The following is a 23,559-nucleotide window of genomic DNA, read 5'->3' on the forward strand; positions in this document are numbered from 1 at the left end:
ATCTGAAGAACATTTTAGAACTATTAATCAAATGCTACCAGAAGAAATTACTTCCTACACTGTTGCATTAAAGAATTGGGTTAGAGATATACTGGTCATATCTAAATTTGTAAGATACCAAGCTTGAACCATCTTACCTGAGTCAAGCTATCTTAACATCTAAACCAATTGCAACTAGAACAGGATACAACAGCAGCATAGCACTGTGGTTAGCACTGCTGCCTCACAGCACCAGGTTTCAATTCTTACTTGGGTTACTGTCTGTGTGGAGTTTGCATGTTCTCCCTGTGTATGCATGGGTTTCCTCCGGTTTCCTCCCATAGTCCAAAGATGTACAGGTTAGGTGGAATGGCCATGGTAAATTGCCCCTTAGTGTCAAGAGGATTAACTAGAGTAAATAGATGGGGTAATGGGGATAGGATCTGGGTGGGATTGTGGTCGATGCAGGCTCGATGGGCCAAATGGCCTCCTTCTGCACTGTAGGGATTGTATGGTTCTAATGCTGAAGACTGAATAATACTTTCAAGTCCCAATGATTAAGGATGAAACTGGAAACAGTGATGTATTAACTAGCAAAATCATTATCTCTGAAAATGCAACTAAAACTAAACCACGGGCGTAGAGAAAGCATCAAGAATTAAAGCAGATATTTTATTTTTTCAGTATATTAGGATCCCTAAAATTATAGTTTTTTTTACTTGCTGATGTTTTTCAGTGTTCAAGATTGCAGTACAGCGTAGCAGAGTGAAGGTTGCATTTTTTAAATCACCGGTAACCAGCCTTCGGCTAGTTCTCTGAATGTATGAAGTCTTCTATTTAATAGGCTGACTATGATAGCATAATCTTCTTTCCGGATGTTTGGCAGCTCCTCTGGGGATACCTGAAGCAAGTTACAACACATGTTGTTTTCATCTTTGATCATCTTCTCCACAACCAAGTTTAACTAAGTGTGCATGTATATTATCATTCAGTTCGGAGATTATTAACTAAACAGATGTAATACTTTTTGCAATCTTTATAAAATTTGGTTAAACTCTTAATATTCAAAGTTTTACTCTGCTTTTTGATGAATTGTGTAATTAAGTGCCCGTTATGGCAGGATTTTAAAACATTTGTTAATGGGATGTGGGCTTTCCTGTTATGTCAGCATTTGTTGCCTATCCTTAATTGCTCTTGAAAAAGTCACAGTGAGCCCCCTCTTGAACCACCATTGGTGTATGCACACCCACAATTAGAAGTTTATTTTATTTACTGATTTATTAGTCACTAGTAGGCTTACATTAACACCGCAGTGAAGTTACCGTGAAAATCCCCTGGTCACCACATATAGAACTGTAGGACCATAGAGTCCCTACAGTGCAGAAGGATGCCATTCAGCCCATTGAGTCTGCACTGACTCTCTTAAGGAACATCTTTGCTACAATGACTGACCTGTCCCTAGGCACTATTGTGTTTAGGCTTTTTGTAGCGAAGGGAGAGATCTGCCGGCTGTTCACAGCTGCCGATGGCAGATCCCCATGCTGTGGGGTGGATTCAATGGGAAATCCCATTGACAGCGGCAGGACCAGGAGGTCCCACTGCCAAGACACACACCGCAGGGAGGCCAGAGAAACTTGCCCCAAGTGTCTGTTTCCTGTATTGGATTTTGTACAGCCGTGTAAAAGTGCACAAGGACCACTGAATTACTGTGTCTGCCTTGAGTACTTAATTGGCAGTTATATATGGGACTTGGAAAAGTTACTCAACAATAAAAGAAGGTACGTCGGGAATATTTGGTAAAATAAAATGGTGCACAGACCATGTGTAATTATTTAATTACCTCCTATGATTAAACTGTATGTGTTGATTTACAACTCCTTGTCACTGCAGGCTGTATGATGCATTCACTGACCTGATGCAGAATTTTATACTTAATGAGACAATTAAAAGAAAGGAAAGAGTTGCATTTATATAGTGCCTCTCACAACCATTAGACATTTCAAAATGCTTTAAAGCCAATTAAGTATTTTTGAAAGGTAGTCATTGCATAACATAGGAAAAAACAGCAACCAATTTGTGCACAGCACGCTCCTATAGAATGCAGTGTGTTAATGATTGGATAATCTGTTTTGTGATGTTGCTTAAGCAATAAACATTGGCCAGGACGAAAGAAAAGGTGGACTGTCAAGTCAACATAACTCTCGTTTAATGAATTTATCCTGTGGAGCAGCTAAACAAGACAGGAAACGTTTCAGTGCTTGTTCCTAGCTTACATGCATTGATTTTTCATTTTTGGCTGCACACAATCAATTACTCAATTTTACAAATGCAGACCATTTGACTTAAAGCTATCATTAACGCAGTCAATTTCCCCAAAACGGCTTTGTTGTCTTTTTGAGCAGCCTCTCAAGTAGGTATAATTTTTTCACTACATGGTTCCCAAAGCCTCTCTCTCTCTCACTCCCGCACAGGAGTATTAAAAAAAAGGCGGATATTTGTCTGCAGCCCAGCAATTGTGACAGAGCAAGTACCCACCCTCAGTGTACATTGTGCTGACTTCCATGTTTGATTGCCTGCTGGCATTGTATTTCCTTGCACACAATGTGACTTCATTTCAAACACAATGCAGTGCAAATCAGCTGGGAAATTCCTCAGTCACAATGCTATGAAAAGGCTTCTATTGCAACAATGCTCACCGACACCACTGTATATAGGTCAATGCTGACTTCCTAGACAACAGTCACAATACTTTCTTTTCAAGGCAGTCATTTGTGCCAGGCTTATTTGAAAGCAAAGGCAGATTTAGAAGGGTGGCACCTTAGAGACTAAAGCTACTCTTTTGCTTGCTGACTAACAACAGTTCTGCACAGCCATGGACAGAAGACAGAGTGCAAGTTCATTGAGGCTTATTAAACCAGTAGGATCATTACAGAGAATATCGGCATCCAGAGGCAAAGCTCAGATCTTTTTATAGATTAGAGGCGTCTTTGCAGTACAGCCCCTACAAAGGTTTCCAAATTCATTAAGATGAAAGCAAAATATACGGGTGCCGAAAGGCTGGAATTCTCCAGCTGTCCATGCCGACGGGATCCTCTGGTCCCGCCGACAATGCATCCCTGCTGTGGGTTGTCTGCAGTCAATGGAAAATTCTATCAACAGCGGTGGGGACTGGAAGATCCCGCTGTCGGCAAATGGCGTGCCACCTCCTGTCATGAGAAACTTGCTGTGGGGAAGCCAGAGAATCCCCCCCAAAAAACAAGAAACGCTGAAAAAAGCAAAGCAGTCGTGGAAGCATCCGCGGAGAGAGAAACAGAGTTAACATTTCAAGCCCAACATTCCAGTGACACAGATTTTTGGAGGGTGCTGTGGAAGAAACTTACATGCTTCAGTGCATCTTGTAAATGGCATGCACTGTTTATCACTGCATGTTGGTGGTGGAGGGAGTGAAAGTTTAAGAATGTAGATGGGGTGCCAATCAAGTGGGCTATTTTGTCCTTTATGGCATTGGGCTCTGATGCCTTGTTGGAACTGCACTCATCCAGGCAAATATTCCATCATGCTCCTGAATTATGCCTTGTAGGCAGCTTTGGGGAGTCAGGAGATGAGTCACTCAATGCAAAATACCAAGTCTTCTTGAAGCCATGGATATTTATGTTTGTTTTATCCTTACTTGGTGTGTTTATTTTCCTTCCTCAATTGAACCATTTTAGAGGGTCATTTAGGAGTCAACATTGCTGATGGCCTGGAGTCACATGTAGGCCAGACCAGGTCAATTGAACCAGATGGGTTGTATGACAGTGCTTCCATGATTATCATTAGATTTTGAATTACAGATTTATAGAATCCAAATTTTACCAATTGACACAGTAGGACTTGAACCCAGGTCCCCAGAACATTATATGTGGTTTCTGGATTACCAGTGCAGTGAAAAATGCTACTATGTCACTGCCTGATTCCCACCTCCTTCAATTTTACTGGTGCTCCTTGATGTCACATTCAGTTAAATTCATTCCTGATGTCAAGAGCAATCCATTCTCCCTCACTCTAGTATTCAACTCTCTTGACCACGTTTGAACCAAGGTTCTAATGAGGCCTGACACTGAGTAGTCCTGGCAGAACCTAAACCGAGTGTCAGTGAGCAGGCTATTGGTGAGTAAGTGCTGCTTGATTGCTTGTCAGTGACATCTTCCATCATTTTGTTGATGATTGAAATTTTGTCCTGCTTTTTGTGGCAATAACTAATTTCATTGACTTAGTTTACGGAAAATCAATGGTGCAAATAGCACAACCTAGCGATCCATGATATATGTTACTGAGGTTCCAAAATACTCTGTTCTTCTGTCACCAACTTCACACCAGTTGAGGCAAAGAAATAATTCATAATCTCTATTCAGGCTTTGGCGGGGAGTGTCGGAACCTTTCCTCTTGCAAAGTGAAAACCTTATCATCTCTTCCAACGCAACTCCCATCGGTTTACAGTTATGACAAAAAGACATTGGCACCAATTGAAGTGGCATTTCTGCCACTGTGCCAGTCTTTGAATCCTTGTCGTACGTAATTAATTCCATTTTCCCCAAACCTTTTTATGTATATTTTATCTTGAAATTAGTATGCATACATGTTTTAGCCAGCCTTTTATCATTAATTTGATGTCTTTGAGCGGGGTGGTGGCGGGGTGGGGTGGGGTGGGGGGGGGGGGGGGAGCCTGTCAGCAGGTTTTAACATGTTTGAAGATCTAGAAATACATTGAATGCAAATCTGTAGTTAAATGCAAAAGAGGACTTGGGAGTAATCACAATAATTATTAATAAGCAGAAATTGTGGAGGAGATTCATGTGACTGGCCTATAATTTCTTTGGAATATCAAATGATATCATTGTTTCATTACCATGATATATATTTCCTGACAGCAGTGGAAATGTGCAATTATGGCTCATCTGTCACCATATTCTTTATTCTGACTTTATGGAAGCATAATCCATGCTGATAAAATGCAAATTGGCCAGAGATCAGATAGGGAAGGATGCATTGTACTGATCCAGCTGTAACTAGACAGCTTGCTACAATCAGCGGCATAGCAAACTCCTGCTCTCAATGGTGCCTTCAAGCTTTTAAAAACATATTGCTTCTTTTCAGCTCTATGAGTGCTGCTGAACGATATAGTCAACTAAGCACATTATACATTCTTCTGTAAAAGTTGAGTTTCCAAGACTAAATTTTCAGTCCAAAGGTCTGGAATCGAGGGGTTGAACCCTCCCCTTCTCCAATTGTCTCGCTGGGGAAGAGAGTGCCACAGGCTGAAAACACTCTGAGAAGAAAACATTCTCCATGTCTCCATCCTAAATGGGAGACCCCTTATTTTTTAATTACGTCCCCTAGTTCTGGTCTCTCCCACAAGAGGAAACATCCTCTCAGCATTCATTCTGTCAGGTTCCCTCAGGATCTTCTATGCTTCAATAGTTTTAAAATTTAATGATCATTTATTAATGTCACAAATAGGCTTACATTAACACTGCAATGAAGTTATTGTGAAAATCCTCTAGTTGTCACATTCCAGCGCCTGTTCGGGTACATTGAGAGATAATTTAGCATGGCCAATGTACCTAAACAGCATATCTTTCGGACTGTGGGAGGAAACCAGAGCACCTCGCGGAAACCCACGCAGATGTGGAGAAAACGTGCAGATTCCACACAGACAGTGACTCAAGCCAGGAATCGAACCCTGGTCCCTGTGAGGCTAACCACTGTGCCACTGTGCTGCCCAATAAGATCACTTCTCATTCATCTAAACGCCAATGGATACAGGCCCAACCTGCCCAACCTCACCAAGGAGCGATTTGATCAAAGTTTTCAAAATATTAAGGGCAACAGGTAGGTTGAGGAGTCCATAGATCTGGGGGCACAATCTAAATGTTTGAGCCCTAACATTCAGAAGTAAAATTACGAAACATGTCCACATGCAAAGAGTGGTTGAATTTTAGAACTCTTCTCCAAATGACTATTGATGCAGGGTTGATTGTTAATTTTAAATCTGAGATTGATAGATTTTTGTAAATCAAAGACATTAGGTTCTTTCCAATTGGATGTTAAAAGAAAGCCTCAGTTGTCCTCTAAGGTGGATGTAAAAGATCCCATGGCACTTTTTTTAAAGGGGAGTAATCCTTGACATTCTGGCCAATATTTTCCCCTCGATCCGCATCACAAAAATGGCTCCTCTAATCATTACCATATTCCTGTTTGTCGGGGCTTACTGCGTGCAAATTGGCTGCTGCATTTCCTACATTACAACAGTACTTCATTGGCTGTAAGGTACTTTGGGGACGTCCAGAGTTCGTGAAATATAAATGCAAGTCTTCCTTTCTTGCTTTAAAGGTAGGTATATGAAATTTGGTCACAGATAAACCATGATTTCATTGAAGGAGCAGATTCACGTTCCTGTGTATGTACTGCTAAAGGAGATCTGCCATTTGTGCTCAGTAATAGTATTTTGCTAAAAATGTGTGCTGGTTCATAAGTATCTAAAATATTAAATGAATATCTAATGTATCATAAATATCTAATATATTAAAAGCCTGGATAAGAAACAATCCTAAGAAACAACATGAATAAATGCAAATACATATCGTCAAATGTTATGGTACTAAACTTTGGTCTTAAAGACTATGTTACTGTTACTATAGTTTTCATTCAAGTTCTGAGTGCAATCAAATACACATCTAGTAACTCCCTAACACATTGTAATACTGTGAGATCTTCTGTAAAATGCACTACCTATAACTTCATACCAATAATGGAATATTCTGAAGTACTCAAACACAATAACTTGGTTGCTGAGGAGAATATTTTAGTTGAGGATATTCTACTGTACTAATCTGATATTAAGATCAGAGAGATACAGATTTGAGTATAAACGTACAGTTGAAAAGAGGTTGCAATTATTTTTAAGCTTATCTTCTTTCTCTTGCAGCTGATTGGATTTGTCTACGCGTGTTATGTTATCAGCGTCTTTACAGAGGAAGAAGACAGCTGTAAGTAGTGGTGTGTGAAACTGTTAACTGCTTAATTAGAGTGGGACAGGTTATGTGTGAAGTGGGCCAGCTGTAGCAGCTTTCAGTGAGAAAGTGTACTGGGTTTTCCTCTTTCAGGCCCATGTGAATTATAGGTTTCAGCTCCAATGCCTTCTGGCATTAGAGACGAAGAACTAGCAGCCACAGAGCCACAGCAGCTGCAAGAAATACATCACCAGTCCTTCATGTGTAAACTGGAGGGCTTGAGTGTAAGAGAAAGAAACGAAGGGACAAAATGCTTTTCCTGATCAACTCAGCTCATCAAAGCCAGGTCAAGTTTAAAAGATTGACAATCATTAATATAATAAACTGTAGATACTGAATAAAGTGGAAGAGAGATTGTTCATAACTGAGGTTTCTGGTTTCCAAGTTGTACTAAATCTGTCCTTTTGTTGTCCTGGGAAGGTTTGAGATCTTGCAGATCTTTCTGATGGTGACCCTCCCCGCCCACCGCAGGTTTACAGACAGCGAAGGGTGCGAACAATGGCAAAATCTGTTGACAGTGGCGGAACTGGAAGATCCAGCCACAAGTCAACGGCAGACTGCTTCAGCAGCCGCAAGACCCGCTGCGTGGATGGCGGGGTGGTGGGCGAAAATCCCACCCAGTGAATGCAACAATGCAATTGCGATTGCTGCTTCATACTCATCAGCCACTTACGGTGTCGTTTCACAGTGAGATCGAAGATGTGCCTCCATATTGTTACTGAACTACATTTAATTTAAAGAAAGAAGTGCAGAACAAATGTAACAAGTAAATTGCAGTTATCGGGCAAATGCCTGGCTGGAATCAATACTGAAAATGCAGGAATATAGAGCCAAGTAATTTCAATTATTTCCCTTATTTTTGACCCCCGTGCCCTGGACCTCTCTGCTCAAACCTTTCCACTTGTCGCAGCCCTCCAACCTTCATAGAAGAGCCTCCTTGTAATCATTCTTTACCTGTACCTTTGGACATATCCTTATTTTCTTCCATCCTGCTGAGGTCTGATCACAAACCATGTTGGCACTAGTGATGTTTTGCAAAATTAATGTTGTTGTCGAAATGAACACTGATTTCAAATATTTCCATGGTGATAGGATGGTTAGGAAGGTCCTTTCAACTCACTGCAAACAGCTACAAATGCCTTAAATTAGAACAGCTTTCCAATTAATAACCTTACATTTGGAATAACTGATGAATTCCTCTCGAGTGGGATTTTCCATTTGGAAAGGGGCCATCACCCTGAGAAAAACTTTACAAGGTAGAAGATGTGTAAACTCATTTGAAAAGTGATCACGCAGTCTCTTGCATTTTAGCTAATGGCTGGAATTTTCCCATCCCACTCACCATGGGAATTGTAGTGAGTGGGAGGGTGGGGCAGACCATGCAAAGGTCTTGGGGTGGGATTCTTCAGTTTTGAGGTGAACGGAGCTGGAACATCCGACCTAGTACATTTTTGTGTTTCTTTCTCAACCATAGAACATAGGTCACATGTGCACATCTCTCTGTCAAATACTATCCTAGCTGTTAGTGTGAATGGGTTTCTGGCATGCAGCAACATTAATTGCCTGAAAAATAGATAGCCAGCAGTTGAATAATGGAAAGGGAATAGCATCACTCCACTTGTGCCCAAGTTCTCTGTACTGTGCTTTTCTGAGAAATGATTACAAGTTAGTCTATGCTTTGTAGGTTTAAATAAATTGAGCCAATCTGGGTTAAAATAGTTAAAAAAAAACACTAAATGCTTCCATGAGAAAATGATAAGCCTTAAGACTATCCATTACGTACATTTTGCAACATACATACAATCTCTTATTTTAGTATTTTTCATACGATAGGCCATCAACCTTACTTGATAAATCTTTTTTCCATTGCACTGGAGGGAAATATTGGGTCATGTTTAAAACTGGTATCCAAGCTGTTATTGGCCAGTTTCCATCTGGCGGTAAAGCAAACATTTGCCCCAGGTGTCATGTGAAAATCACCTCAGAAGGATCTGAAGGACAGGAGACAGTTTCTTTGCATCACCTGCGTTTAAAAAAAGTTTTAATATCACACCCGGCATCAGTTAGCAACAGAGATAAAATGTCTAAGGATTGACAGCAATTTCCTTGTATTGGTGAGAGGCCAAGTTATTGAAGTAAAAAAAGTAACAGGAAATGACTGACATTTTCTTAATATGCTTTTGATGCTTTGAAAAATGGTGGCTGCATGACAATATGTAGTCATTAATTAATAGGAATTAATAATTGAAACAATTGAGCCCAAACAATATTTGAGTATGGAAAGGGCCCTGAGATTAAATCTCTTTGTTATGAGGTAGTATTCTTTTAGCTTTTATCCACAAGAGAGAATGTAACGATTTCCTCTTACATTCAATGGCATTATCCTTTCTCATCTCCTCACTAGCAAGATCCTAAGGCTTACCATTGACCAGAAACTGAACTGGACCAGTCAGTCATATAAATGCTGGGGCTACAAAAGCAGATCAGAGGCTGGACATTCTGTGGCAAATAACTCACCTCCTGTCTCCTCACAGTCTGCTCACCACCTCAGAAGGCACAAGTCAGGAGTGTGATGGACTACTCTCCACTTCACTAAATTAGTGCAGCCCAACAACATCAAGCCGCCTGCTTGATCCATATTGAGGCACTGTTAAACATTCACTCCCTACCATTCAGTTATAGTGTGGAAACTGCACATTTTCCCTGTGTCTGTGTGGGTTTCTTCTGCGTGCTCCCACAGTCCAAAGATTTGCTAGGTTAGGTTGATTGACCATGCTAAATTGATCCTTATCGTCAGGGTAAAAATGTGGGGTTACAGGGAAAGGATCTGTGTGGGATTGTTGTCGGTGCAAGCTCGATGGCCGAATGGGATTCTAGGATTCTACTCCGTCATGCTACGTAGTGGCTGCGGTGATGCAGGATGCAAGATGCATTGCAGCAACTCACCAAGGTTTCTTCAACAGCACCTCCAAAATCCCTGACCTCTACCGCCTGGAAATACAAGGGCAGAAGCACCACCTAAAATTTCCCTTACAAGCCACACACCGTCCTGCCTTGGAACTATATTACTGATCCTTCAGTGTCACTGCATCAAAATCCTGAAACTCCCTCATTAACAGCACAGTGGATATATCAGCACCAGATGGACTGCAACAGTTTAAGAAGGCAGCTCACAGGAGCAGATAGGGATGGACAGAACATGCTGGCCTTGCCAGTGATGCCCACATCCATGAATGAACAAGGTTGTCTTCATTGACAGATATTCAGTTTTGTAATTCAGTTTGGTATTTATTGCACCAATACCTTATTTTTTAGGAATAACATTCTCTTGTCCCCAGGGCCTTGAAAAATAATTCTCTCCTCAGACTTTCTATCTGTATCTCTTGAAATTACTTTCTAACACAGTTCATCAGGTCTAATGATTTTGATTAAATTCTCTAATTTTATTACTGACCTCAGTTTAATTAGAAATGTTAGTACAGAAGTCCAATTCGCTACTTTGTTTTTACCTATATCTTTTAATCTATTAACTCTTGAAGAGAAGAAATAAGTTTCACTTAAATGCTATATTTCCCTGAATTGCAGTTCATGCAATTTAGCAAATGTGCGCTGTTTTCACAGCACAGGACCAGTTGAATTTATGGATGAATACAAAATGCAACTCATATCATTTTTGTATTGGAAATATTAGGTGTCCTCCCTCTCACTTATCTGTCATACCATCCTGCTGTTGCTTTCAAACTGGAGAACTTCCTATTGTCCCTCCAGATTTGAGCACTTCACTGCCACCCTCAATTTGTTGCATGTCTACCTTCTGGCCACTAACTGGCCCATTTGAGGAAAATTACTGGTGATTCACTGTTTCCCACAAATTTGAACCTGATGGTGGGATTCAGAAACCTGCAGGAACATAATGGTTCTCTCCAGGCTGCGTTCCATAGAAGTGGGCTTGAAAATCACGGTGCTGCAATGGTAACAATGTCTCACAGGTTAGTTTTCGAAAGGAACAAAGATGACTAGGAAGGAGGCTGATCAAGAAGGAGGATAGCAGTTGCCAGGTTGGAGCAGAGTGTGAAGCTGAACTGCCTGCTCTTCCAAACATCAAATTGGACATTTTGTAATCTTACCTTTTTGTCCAAGCGATCCCCTTTAAACAAACCTATGTAAAGATGGCTGAGTTCAGGACAGACCAATATTTCACAGCCCGTCTCAAGCAACTGTAAGGCCACTAAATTTGAATATGCAAGGGCATAACATTTATTTCAGATACAGGTCATGGACATATTTCTTTTTGCTTACACCAAAATGGTGGGCATTACACTTTAAACTTTTAATGAGTATGCACTTCTTACACAGCATATTGGATGCTTGGCTGCCTGTTTAACATCTGAAAACAGTACGGTATCTGTAATGGCTTCAATCAGGCCAATGAGGTTGGCCTGTTGGAATATGAGCTCCCTGATTAAGGAATCAATTGAAGGGCCAATCAGGGATTCTTTTCCTTGTATTTAGCTGAGACTGTCAATTCCTCTGGCAGCCCCGAAGGTAGACTGCTGACTGATAGCACTCTGAGTACTGCTATTGGAATTGTAAATAAAGGGATTTTGGTGAAGGGACTTCTGCATCCGTAGACTTATTACGATATCATTCCAATTTAAGGCCTTGACTGTAAATAGTTGCTTGGGTCAGGTACATTCTTGTTTGCAAGGCAGATTAAGAAATTACCTCTTTTTTTCCTTCTTCCCTATTGCTATTTCTTCTCATGCATCTCCCTTCTTTTTATCTTTCCATCTCCACTTTGTCTTTCTTCCCCTCAAGCTTCACCTTCCCTCTCTCTCCCCACTTTCCTTCAGCTCTGTGCTTCACCTTTCTTCTCACCCCTTCCTCTACCCTTCATTCCTCTGTAACAGTTACTGCCCCCATTTGAGAAGGTTGCGGATGAAAACAGCTCAGGTGGAAAGATTAATGAATGAGGAAAACACAGATTTGACTGATTATATCGCAATTAAGTAAATTGTAGAATTTATTACATTCTCATGAGGCGGACAGCATGCACTTCATCAACCTGAGCCACTGAATCACGTCAGGAGGATGCTGTTTTCACAGGAACTGTCAACGGATCTTCAAATAAATACAGTTCCTATGACAGAAATTTTTTCACAGAAACTTGTAAATGTAGGTTGGATTCTCAGATCATATCTACAGTAGTGATTTATTTCCTATACACTGCCATGCCAAAATCTCCTAACCATACACTTTACATTTAAATTGCAATTCATGCCAAGGAATTCTCTGCTATATTCCCTGCCCTCGGTCTTTGGTTGAATGGCAAAACTCGAATGATTAGGTGCAAGCACATTGGACTTAATTTGCATAATGCCATAATATGGAATGGAAGAAGACAAGAATCTGATGTTAAAGAACATGATTTTCAAGACTCTGTCAAAGTGGATTTATTTTTCTTGCTGAATCTTTTATGTATGTGTTGATTTTGTATCAGTCACACCCGGTTTATTCCCAAATGGTTTTGTTTTATTTCAGCGTGTTTTTCAGCTGAAATTGTCAATGTTTTAAGCCCAGATGCAAATTTCATTCTTTCCTTCATGCCTGATGCACCATTTGAAATGATTAATCGTGGCAGGATATCAATAGTTAATGTTGTCAGCAGCTGATATGGTCACTGACCCAGTTTCCTTAGATTTTAGCCTAGTTTCTTTCACCATGTTTGTATTAGTCTTTTTAAAATTATGCTCGATTATAATTAAGCACCTGGCAAATTTTGCAGTTTTCATTTCTGCTGATAGATCCAAGTAAATTTTACTTGCTGAAATACTTAGCAAATCCACCAGAATTGGAATTCAGCTCATTTTTAATTTTCAAAATTGGTAAAATATTGTAATTTTTAAAATGGCATGAGAGCCATACCGAGAGTGACCCAGCAGAATATTGTTGTCTATATCATCAGTAGATGGAGTGGCAGAGTGGTCAGCACTGCTGCCTCACAGCACCAGGGACACAGGTTTAATTCCCAGCTTGGGTCATTGTCTGTGTGGAGTTTGCACATTCTCCCTGTGTCTGCATGGGTTTCTTCTGGGCGCTCCGGTTTCCTCCCACAGTCCAAAGATGTGTAGGTTAGGTGCATCAGCCATGCTAAATTCTCCTTCAGTGTACCTGAACAGGTGCTGGAGTGTGGCACGCAGGGTATTTTCACAGTAACTTAATTACTGTGTGAATGTAAGCCTACTTGTTGCTAATAAATATTTCTTTAAAAAAAAGCAACAACAGGAAAATACAGTCCCAGTTATTTCATATTACTCACTGATTCTGACATTAGTAAGTTTTTTCAATCCACTACGTAAACTTTCTATTAAGTTTTCTCAAACTGCAGTATTTATTTTGTTTACATCTGCTGACCTCGGAGACAAAGTCCTGCCTTCACATTGAGGATATCAGATTTGTGGTTAAATGGGATAGATTTTCAGCAGATCCAGCAAGTCAAAACTGTGTCCCTGTGAGAAACTGTGGACAGCTATATTCAAATAAAATCCATAACCTCTTTGTCCAGCATACACTGCCCACCGCCCCCTCCCCACCGCCCCCCCAACTACCATCGAGCCTGGGAACCAATCTGGGATGTTGGAGTGAAGAAGGGCATGCCAGGAGCAACACCAGGCATACCTAAAAATGAAGTGGCAACACTCATTGTGCAACAGCGCAGGGCTACTTGCATGCCAAACAGCGGGAGTACAGTGCAATAGACAGAACTAGGTAATCCCACAACCAACGGATCTGATCTAAGCTCTTCAGTTCTGCCACCTTCATTTGTAAATGGTAGTGGACAAAGAAGCAACTCACTGGAGGAGGAGCTATGCCTTGTGGCACCTCCTCCTCCGGTGAGTTGCTTCTTTGTCCACTACCATTTACAAATGAAGGTGGCAGAACTGAAGAGCTTAGATCAGATCCGTTGGTTGTGGGATTACCTAGTTCTATGCCTTGTGGCACCTCCTCCTCCAAGACTTGATTGATTTCATTTGCATCTTAGCCAAAAGGCGGAGATGCCACTTTTAAAAATTGCTTCAAATGAAGCTAAAGTGTAACCTAATGACTTCAACCAAGCATAACATGCCGATACTACACTTGATCTTAGCCAAAAAGCATAGACTACTTGAGGACATTAGCTAAGGGTTAGAATTTTCTATTCCGGCCAGTGGCAGGAATCATAGTGGGGGAGACATTCAATTTGATGTAATTGAAAAAGTCAGTTTCCCACTGGTGTGAAATTAGTTTGGAATTTTGTTTTCCCCATTTTGACGGTGGGTTGAAGGTGGTTCAAGTTTCTTGCTGATCTAAGTTGGCAACCATATTTGCAACTCATGAATGCTCATTAAAAGGCCACCTCACCAGAATGACATTACCCCTTCAAATTAACTGCCCCTCCTGTGGGTAATTATAATGGCTCGGTCCCTGACTGTATATAAGTGGCATGCAACTGACGAGCTTCAGTTCACCCACCACTTGGAGGTCAGTATATGCTTCTTCGGCCTTCCTTGAAAAGAATAGTGTGAAATTTTGGGTGGTTGTAACACAAGCTGCCCCAAGGCTGGGCAAGGAGGCAAGACCAGCAAGGAAGGGGGAGATGGAGGCAGGGCTGAGGTGGTGGGGCTTGTGGGGAACATGATCGAGGAAGGGGGGAGACAGAGGCAGGACTGGGGGGTTGGATGGGGTAAGGCATGTGATAGAGGAGGAGAGAAAGACTGAACAGAAGCCTGACTGTGGGCTATAGGATATAGGCCTTTTGAGCATAATGAAGACACTCATTGTGAATGCGCAGTATGTCTGAGGGGAATGCTCAGCCGCGTATCATCCTCCAGGGTGATAGCATCCAGCAAGAGGTGTCCTTGGTGTCATAGACAGACTGAAGGCAGGTCAAAGGTTAGAGACTGGATTTCTGCCTTCTCTATGGAAGGAGAACTGTCGAGGGAACTACCATTGATTGCTCAATTGTATGCAACAATTGATATAAGGAGGAGTAGAGAGTGCAGACTGCAGGCAATGCTGCCTGTTGCAAGAGGGAAACATTGAGGGGATGGACGTATCCTTGGATGAGGAGGACTTGGAAGGGAGGACCCCGGGGAGGGTGAGGATTCAGGTTAGTCACATGAGTGATTCATTGCACAGGCGATAGCTTGGCAGATGTGCCAGTTACAACCTCTTGGCTACAAACTTTCAAGAGGAATAATGTGCAAACAAGTGCTCACGTTTGAGATTAACTTCAGGCTTCAATGCAGGGGACACAACAGACCCCTCATTGTCAGAGCTAACATATCAGGAAAGGTCATCTATCTCAATGTCACAGAAGCATTGTAAGGCACCTTCTAGCCTAACAATAGGGTCACCATTGGAAAGTCAGTAGTCTTGGGAATGTGTGTCCACTGTGGAATGTGACCTGCACTCTATTAGCACTTTCCTTAAGCAATGACACTCATTGCAGTCCTTTCAACCGTAGTATCAATAGGTCAGTGAGCATGGAGGTTACAAGTAGCTATTGCATGCCATTTACCAATGTTTATCACTTGATCCCCATTTCAAGAAGGACAGCACCCAGATAACACCATCTCTCCAAACAGCAGCTCTCAAATATGAACAGTGCAGAGACCTCATCTTACTATGGAGCCTCATTATGCCTTCACACATCAGGATGCAATGACCTGTTAGCGTTCACCAAGCTACGAGTTACAGAACTACGTTTGCATTGTCCTCACAGAGAGTGGCTCAACAAGACAATGCTTTGATTGTTTATCATCATTCATTACCCTCGCTTATAGGAAGCTTGCCATGTTTATCACCTGCATTGCCTTGGGTGAGAAGAGACCCAGTCAATGCTGACACAACAGTTACTGATAACTTCTTCCCTTCATGGATCCCACTGAGCAGTCAGGAGATGTGCTGAAGCATCACTTTTGTAGCATTACAGTCCTCAACATCATCTATCTCAAAGGCTAATATTTTGATTTGGTTTGATTTATTATTGTCACATGTATTAATATACAATGAAAAGTATTGTTTCTTGCAAGGTATACAGACAAAGCATACCCTACATAGAAAAGGGAATGAGTGAGTGCAGAGCATAGTGTTGCAGTCATAGCTAGGCTGTAGAGAAATATCAACTTAATGCAAGATCGGTCCATTCAACCAAGCCCATGATTGCACAGTCATGCAGTGAATTCCGTATGGAGTTGCGACCTGTACCTCCTCATAGAGGGATTCTGTAAATCACCACTAGGCAGCTGTTCAGGGACAAAGTAAGATCCTCACATTCTCAGGATGAGCACACACCTCTGACATCACACACTCATTCCCCCTCTTGCAGATATTTCTAATGTCACTGGGTGGAATCAGCATCAATTGTTCAGCGTCATGCCTGGGGAGAGTGGGAACTAAGCAATGAATAATGTTCAGCCATAAATGTGGAGATGATAACACTGCAGGGAAGCATGACAGGCAATGGTGCTCAATGATGAATACCACCTTTCCCAAAAGCTCGCTGTCATATAATAAATGCCATTGCAAAGTACAGTTGGCAGAAACAATTCTAATGTTCATCTTGACAAATACTTATGCCATCCCCAAATGACAAACCTCAGTGCACAGCATTAGGATAATCAGTAACCTTGGTGAGCAATTTTGTCAAGACTGAGTAATGTCTATCTGAGATCTAAGGGTCATTGGCATATTGTCCAGCCATCATTAACAAAGTGCCTTTGTTAATATCGCAGAGGTGGAAATAAATGTTACTCACAATGGACTGTGGGCTGCACCGGTGGCATAACGGTCTCACGGTGCCAGGGACCCGGGTTTGATTCCTGGCTTGGGTCACTGCCTGTGTGGAGTCTGCACATTCTCCCCATGTCTGCGTGGGTTTCCTCTGGGTGCTCTGCTTTCCTCCCATAGTCCAAAGATGTGCGGGTTAGATGGATTGACCATGCTAAATTGCGCCTTAGTGTCAGGGAGACTAGCTAGGATAAATGCATGGGGTTATTGGGGATAGGGCCTGGGTGGGATTGTAGTCGGTGCAGACTCAATGGGCCAAATGGCCTCCTTCTGCACTGTAAAATCCCATGAATCATTGTGAAAGGATTGTGAGATTGTGTGAGAATTGTTGCAACTGAGGATTCAGGTGGGAGCTCATGGGAGGCAGGATGGGGGGAGGTGGTGGGGAGCAGTGGGAGTATATTTTTGACCCTTGAATGAATGTGCAACACTGAATCACATTGATTAGCCATTGAATACCTGAGAGGGATAAATGCACAACATATTTAGAATAGTGAGGAGCATATTGAATACTTGTGGCATCATTGTGCATTCAGAGTTTCTTAATTTTCTGAATTATATCACTATATTGAGGTACAGCCCCAACATTTGCAAATGAGATGCAACTAGCCTGCTGAGTGCTGTGCCCTGTTGTTTGAGATGACTTTGACAGGCATCAACTGGTAGCCCAATGTCTAGAGAGGACCCAACCTGCTAACAGTGTGTGGGTCTGGGGCAGGTTTACTCTCTTTGGCCTAATTTGCTGACGTTGATAGGATGAGAGGCAGAGAAGATTTGGAGCAACTGGACACCCTTAGAGACTCATGAGTGGACATCCCTGGGGTGTCTGGCTGGTACTTCTTCTCACTCTGGGTGCTTGAGGACCCCTTCTTGAAGAGAAGAGGCACTTGTAGCCTTGCCTAGCCACTGCTGAAATGCAACCATGGCTACAGCAAATAGGGCAGTAATTGTTCGACCTGGGTAGCTAAGGTGGCTGCCACCATTCCATTGGAGATTTTGATACGCTCACATATCTGAGCAACTACATTAGACAGAACGTTCCAATTTGGTGACAGCCTCAGACAACACTGCCCAAAGTTCCTCTGCCTGTCTCTGCAGCTCCAATGTTTCTATCAGGGTTGATTCCAAATGTTCATCTTTGGACTCCAGCTCAGCAGGAGCCTGGTCTCCAGGCATCTCGGCTGCTACTGCCTTCGCTTGTTGTGGACCTGTGGTTACAAGATTGTGAACTTGAGCTTACTCTAGAACTAAGTCCCATCAAAGTGCATGCATCTGTTCTGTTGGAGGGTGCAAAATTGCCCCTTAGTGTCAGGGTTCTAGCTAGGGTTATGGGGATAGAGCTTGAACACAGTGATGGATCGTCATCTAATGGGTGCTCTGCAGCCACCCTGGGACTGGGGCTGGTGCCAAAGTGCTCGCTGGAGAAAGCCCATTGCTTCTTCTTGCTGGGTGGTTGGACAAGAGGGAAAAGTTTCTTAGTGATTGACTGGAACGCTCCTACATTATAGGTCATTTACTGTCATTGTCCGCATGTGGCCAATCTATGCTTGATACACTCACTGGCTTTTTGGGGGAGGCGGACCTCATTCCTTGTGCAGGAACTGTCCCTATCCTCTTCAGCCAGCTTTCTGGTTTGTTCCCTGAATACAGAGAACATCCTCAGCCCTGGTGACCTCCTGCAGTCTTGGCTGTCTCCCTTTTGTTATGGGAGGCCTTGTCTTGCATAAAGACAAAATCTCCAATGGATTGACTGTGAGGACTGTGGATGATAAAGCAGTTCAAAAGATACTGCTTTTAGTACTGAGATCAGGAGAAATGTCTTCACCCAGAGATAAAGCTAAAGTTTATTTATTAGTCACAAATAAGGCTTACATTAACACTGCAATGAAGTTAATGTGAAATTCCCCTAGACGCCACAGTGCAGCAACTGTTCGGGTCAATGCACCTAACTAGCATGTCTTTCAGAATGTGGGAGGAAGCTGGAGCACCCAGACAAGGGGAGAACGTGCAAGCTCTACATAGACAGTGACACAAGCTGGGAATCGAACCCTGGTCCCTGGTGCTGTGAAGCAGTAGTGCTAACCACTTTGCTACTGTGCCTGTCACTCCAACAACACCAGCAGATCAGGTGTGGTAAGCCTGTGGGATTTGTTACCACAGAAAGCAGTTGAAGCCAAAACATTGTGGGTGGAAATTTCCCATCCCACCCACCATGGGAATCGTTGTAAAGTTTATTGACCACAGGCAGGATTTTCCAGTCTTGGGGCGAGCGTGGTTGGGAAGTCCTGCCCTTTCAAAGAGGAGTTAGATATCGCTCTTGAGGTGAAGGGAGTCAAAGAATATAAGTGGAAGTTGGGAGCAGATGCTTGTGTCAGACAATCAACCATGATTATAATGAATGGAGGAGCAGGCCTGAAGGGTCAAATGGCCTACTCCTACTTTTTCTATGTTTTTATAAATTCTTTCCTGCCAAAAGATTCAACAAGCTCCTCACAGATGCATGATTAATGAGCAGAAAAGCAGAAGATTGTAGATGTTCATCCAACCCACTGCCCAATGGGAATCATGCCAGTTTTCCCAGCTATCACTGCACTTATTCTCAGGAATAGAAAATTCTGTCCATAGGTGCAATGAAGTACGCTACGTTTAATTGTGTATTACCTGGATGTTTAATTGTATTCAGGTATTGCCTAGGCATTAAGTGCGGTTAGACTTGAGCTCCTATACATCAGATAGAAACTGCATTTGTTGAATTTGGAGATGCATTTTTATTATTTGTGCCTCTGTAAAGAATTCTAGGCTTCACCTTAAGGCAACCATTCTCTGTGACATGTCTTCATCAATGGGGATGAAGTGGAAATGGTCAAGAGCTTCAAGTTTCTAGGTGTTCAAGATCACCAACAACCTGTCCTGGTCATTCCACGTCACGCTATCCAGCGGCTGCAGCCCCATAAAATTTACGTCCTTACTCCATTCAACATTGCCACACCAGCTCCCTTCTTTTATAGAGCTGTTGTAAATCCTGCCAGTGTGACGCATGCCAGAATGGGGAGAGACAGTAGCAGGAGTGGAGATTTTAGTTGCAGAGCCGCGAATGACATGCTCAGGTATGTTAATGAATACAAATCACCATTGCGCTGATTTTCAGCATGGATCTGTCGATGAGAAAAACCCCAAGTTGGGAGATGCGCAGAGGCCCAGATGCCCAGTGTGAATTCTGTGAATCAGCCACTGCTGATGTCTCCCGGCCCGCTGCACTGCAAAAGCAGCACAGCTTTTAAATTACAGGTGCAGATGTTAACATTCAAATACTTGATAGCATTGTCAGTCTACTCCTTCAATGGACATCAGTTAATCTGTTGCTGAAATCTTTGTCCATGTTTTGTTGCTCTAGACTCAATCCAGCGCTGTCTTGCACAAACCTCCATCCACCCAGTCTCGGTAAAATTGACATGTAAAACTCTGCTGTCTGTGTCTCACCTTGCTTTAAGTCTTGCTCCCAAATAAGCATTGTCCTTATTACCTACATTATCTCCCAGTTCTCTGTTGCCTCCACCTTAAAATGTTAATTCTTCTGTAGAAATCCCTTCATTGCCTTGCCTCCACCCTATTCCTCCAACCCTGCTCCCTTAGGACGGCATAGAGTCAGAGTGCCAAGGACCCAGGTTCAACTCCAATTTGGGTCACTGTGAGGAGTCTGCACATTCTCCCGCATCTGCATGGGTTTCCTCCAGGTGCTCCAGTTTTCTTCCACAGTCCAATAAACAAGCTGGTTAGGTGCATTGGCCATGCTAAATTCTCCCTCAGTGTATCCCAGCAGGACTGGAGTGTGGCAACTAGGGGATTTTCACCATAACAAGCCTACTTGTGACACTAATAAATAAACTTAAATTTAAACTTTCCTTCCCTTTGGTCTTTTTCCAACCCCTCCTCTTTTGCTCCGTCAAGTTGCAGCTATGCTTTAGCTCCAGAATTCTCTCCCTAAACTTCTTTGTTTCTTCACTTCCCTTTCTTTTATTAGAACCATCTTTAAAACCGACCTCATATGACCTTCGTTGGGTTGATGCCCATTCATATTTGGAAATTCCTCTGTGAAGATTTTTGAGTTGCAATATCTCACACTTAATGTGTTGAAATGTGTTTGCCAATTATCATAGAGTTATAGAATCCCTACAGTGCCCAAGGAGGCCATTCAGCTCATCAAGCCTGCAGTGACAACAATCCCACCCAGGCCCTATTCCCGTAACTCCACATATTTACCCTACTAATCCCCTTGACACTAAGGGTCAATTTACCATGGCCAATCCACTTAACCTGCACATCTTTGGACTGTGGGAGGAAACCGCTGCACCTGGAAGAAACCCTCACAGGCACGGGGGGAACGTGCAAACTCCACACAGACAGTGACTCGAAGCTAGAATTGAACCCGGGTCTCTGGCACTGTGAGGCAGCAGTGCTGACCGCTGTGCCACTGTGCTGCACATTCAGCAAACTTATCCAAACCGGTTTGTAATTTGTTGTAATCCTCCTCAGTATTGATTAATCTCACACTCCAAATTTAGCATTATCTGCAAATTTAGATTTTGTGTTTTGATTCCAAAGTCTAAATTGTTAATATAAGTTGTGAAGAACAGTGGCCCTAGTACTGATCTGCGAGGGATCCCACTTTCTACCTTCAGCCATTCTAAGCAGCTACATGTTATCCCTATTCTCTGTTTTTCACCCTGACGCTATTAGCTATCCCATTCTACTTGTTGCTTCCTGACTCTGCATATTCTCACCTTACTTATTCACCTGTTGTGTGGCACCTTATCAAATGTTCTTTTGGAAATCTGGATAAGTTACATCTACTGCATTTCCCTCTCTCTGATTCATAAAAACATAAAAAATAGAGGCAGGAGTAACCCATTTGGATCTTCAAACCTGCTCCTCTGTTCATTTGATCATCCGCCTTCCCCCCACATCCCTTAATCTCCTTAGCCCCATGAGCTTTATCTGTAGTTACCTCTTTAAAGAATTCAGTAAGGTTGGTGAAATAGGGCTTAACTTTTTCAGATCCAAGCTAACTATTGAGCATTGTACTTTTGGTTTCTAGTCTATTTTCTCCTCAGATAGGAATTCCATCACTTTTCCTACCATTGATGTTAAACTCAGTACTCTACAGATGTCTGGACATGTTCTATTTCCTTTCTTAAATATAGGTATCCCACCAGCTATTCATCAATTCAGTGATACTACGACACTCGTATCATAATTTTCTAACAAATTATAATACGACTTCTGCTATCTCTTCCCTAGTGTCTTTTAAAATGCATGGACGCAATCTGTTTGAACCAGGCATTGTATCCTCTTCGATTTGATTAGTGTATTTGCTATTTCTCCTTTTTAATTTGTTTCAATGGTGTTTTATCACTTCTAATCTCATCTTCTGATGCTGTGTCCTCACGAAGGTCTGTCTTGCTGATAAATACTGAAGCAAAGTAATGACGTAATATTTGCGCCATTTGACTATTCTTTCCTGACCATCGCTTATTGGCTATATCCAGTCTTTCCTTTTGTTTAATTCATATGTCTGCAGAATATTCTATATTTAGATTTATGTTCCTTGACAATTTAGTTTCATAGTTCCCATTTATCTTTCTATTCTTTTTTATTTCTTTCCTGATCTCTTTGAATTCTTCATTGTCATGCTTCCTTTTGCTGTCTAAGGGGCAGCAGGATGGCACAGTGGTTATCACTGATGCCTCACAGCACCAGAGACCCAGGTTCAATTCCAGTCTTGGGGACTGTCTGCGTGGAGTTTGCACATTCTCCCTGTGTCTGCATGGTTCTCCTTCTAATGCTCCAGTATTCTCCCCCATTTCAAAGTTCTGCTGGTTAGTAAGCTGGCTGTACTGAATTGCTGCTTATTGTCAGTGGGATTGACAGGATAAATACATGGGGTTTATGGGGATAAGGCCTGGGTAGTGGGATTGTTGTCAATGCAGGCTTGATGGGCCAAATGGCTTCTTTCTGTTCTTTAGGGATTATATGATTCTATATCTTAATATTTGCCACTTTCCTTAGCCTCCGTTTTTCCCTTCTGACTTTATTTGGGTTTACTTAGGGCTTACAGTGCAGAAACAGGCCATTCAGCCCAGCCAGTCCATAGACCCCTTGCAGTACAGAAGGAAGCTATTTGGCCCATCAAGTCTGTACTGACCGCAATCCTACCCAGGCCCTATTCCTGTAACCCCATACATTTATCCAGCTAATCACCCTGACGCTAGTGTCAATTGAGCATGGCCAACCTATCTAACCCACATATCTTTGGATTGTGTTTATATTTTGCTTGAACCTCCTTCCATTTTTCCTCAACTAAATCTACCATTGCCACCCTTTATTCCCTTCTCCCTCAAATAGCTTCTCCATAAGTGCATCTATTTACTCCCGCTGGTAGTAAGTTCCACGTTCTTTGACTGAATAAGTTTCTTCTGAATTCCACATTGGATTTCTTGGTGACTATCTTGTATTGCTAGCCTCTAGTTATGCTCTTCCACACTGAAGGGAACATTCTCCCAAAACTTAATAATTTTAAACACCACTTGGCCTTCGTTTTCCTCAAGAGTGAAGAAAGAGTTGCAGTCTGTCAGTCCTTTCCTCACATGTATGCACATGCGTTTCTGGTTTCATCCTTGAAAGTAAGTATATTTATCCA

General features: G+C 42.2%; 1 protein-coding gene across 2 annotated transcripts in view; it reads left to right on the top strand.

Moving 5' to 3' along the window:
* Positions 1–23,559, top strand: part of LOC145353904 (sodium/potassium-transporting ATPase subunit beta-1-interacting protein 3-like) — a 188,868-nt gene that overhangs the window by 153,006 nt on the left and 12,303 nt on the right. For both annotated transcript variants that reach the window (XM_080204874.1, XM_080204875.1), the window contains exon 5: positions 6,947–7,007. In XM_080204874.1, the coding sequence (XP_080061000.1) occupies positions 6,947–7,007 (61 nt within the window). The remainder of the gene's footprint in view (positions 1–6,946; positions 7,008–23,559) is intronic.

The sequence above is a fragment of the Carcharhinus amblyrhynchos genome, chromosome 16, assembly GCF_965287045.1.
Source record: "Carcharhinus amblyrhynchos chromosome 16, sCarAmb.v2.hapA, whole genome shotgun sequence".
Classification (NCBI taxonomy): domain Eukaryota; kingdom Metazoa; phylum Chordata; class Chondrichthyes; order Carcharhiniformes; family Carcharhinidae; genus Carcharhinus; species Carcharhinus amblyrhynchos.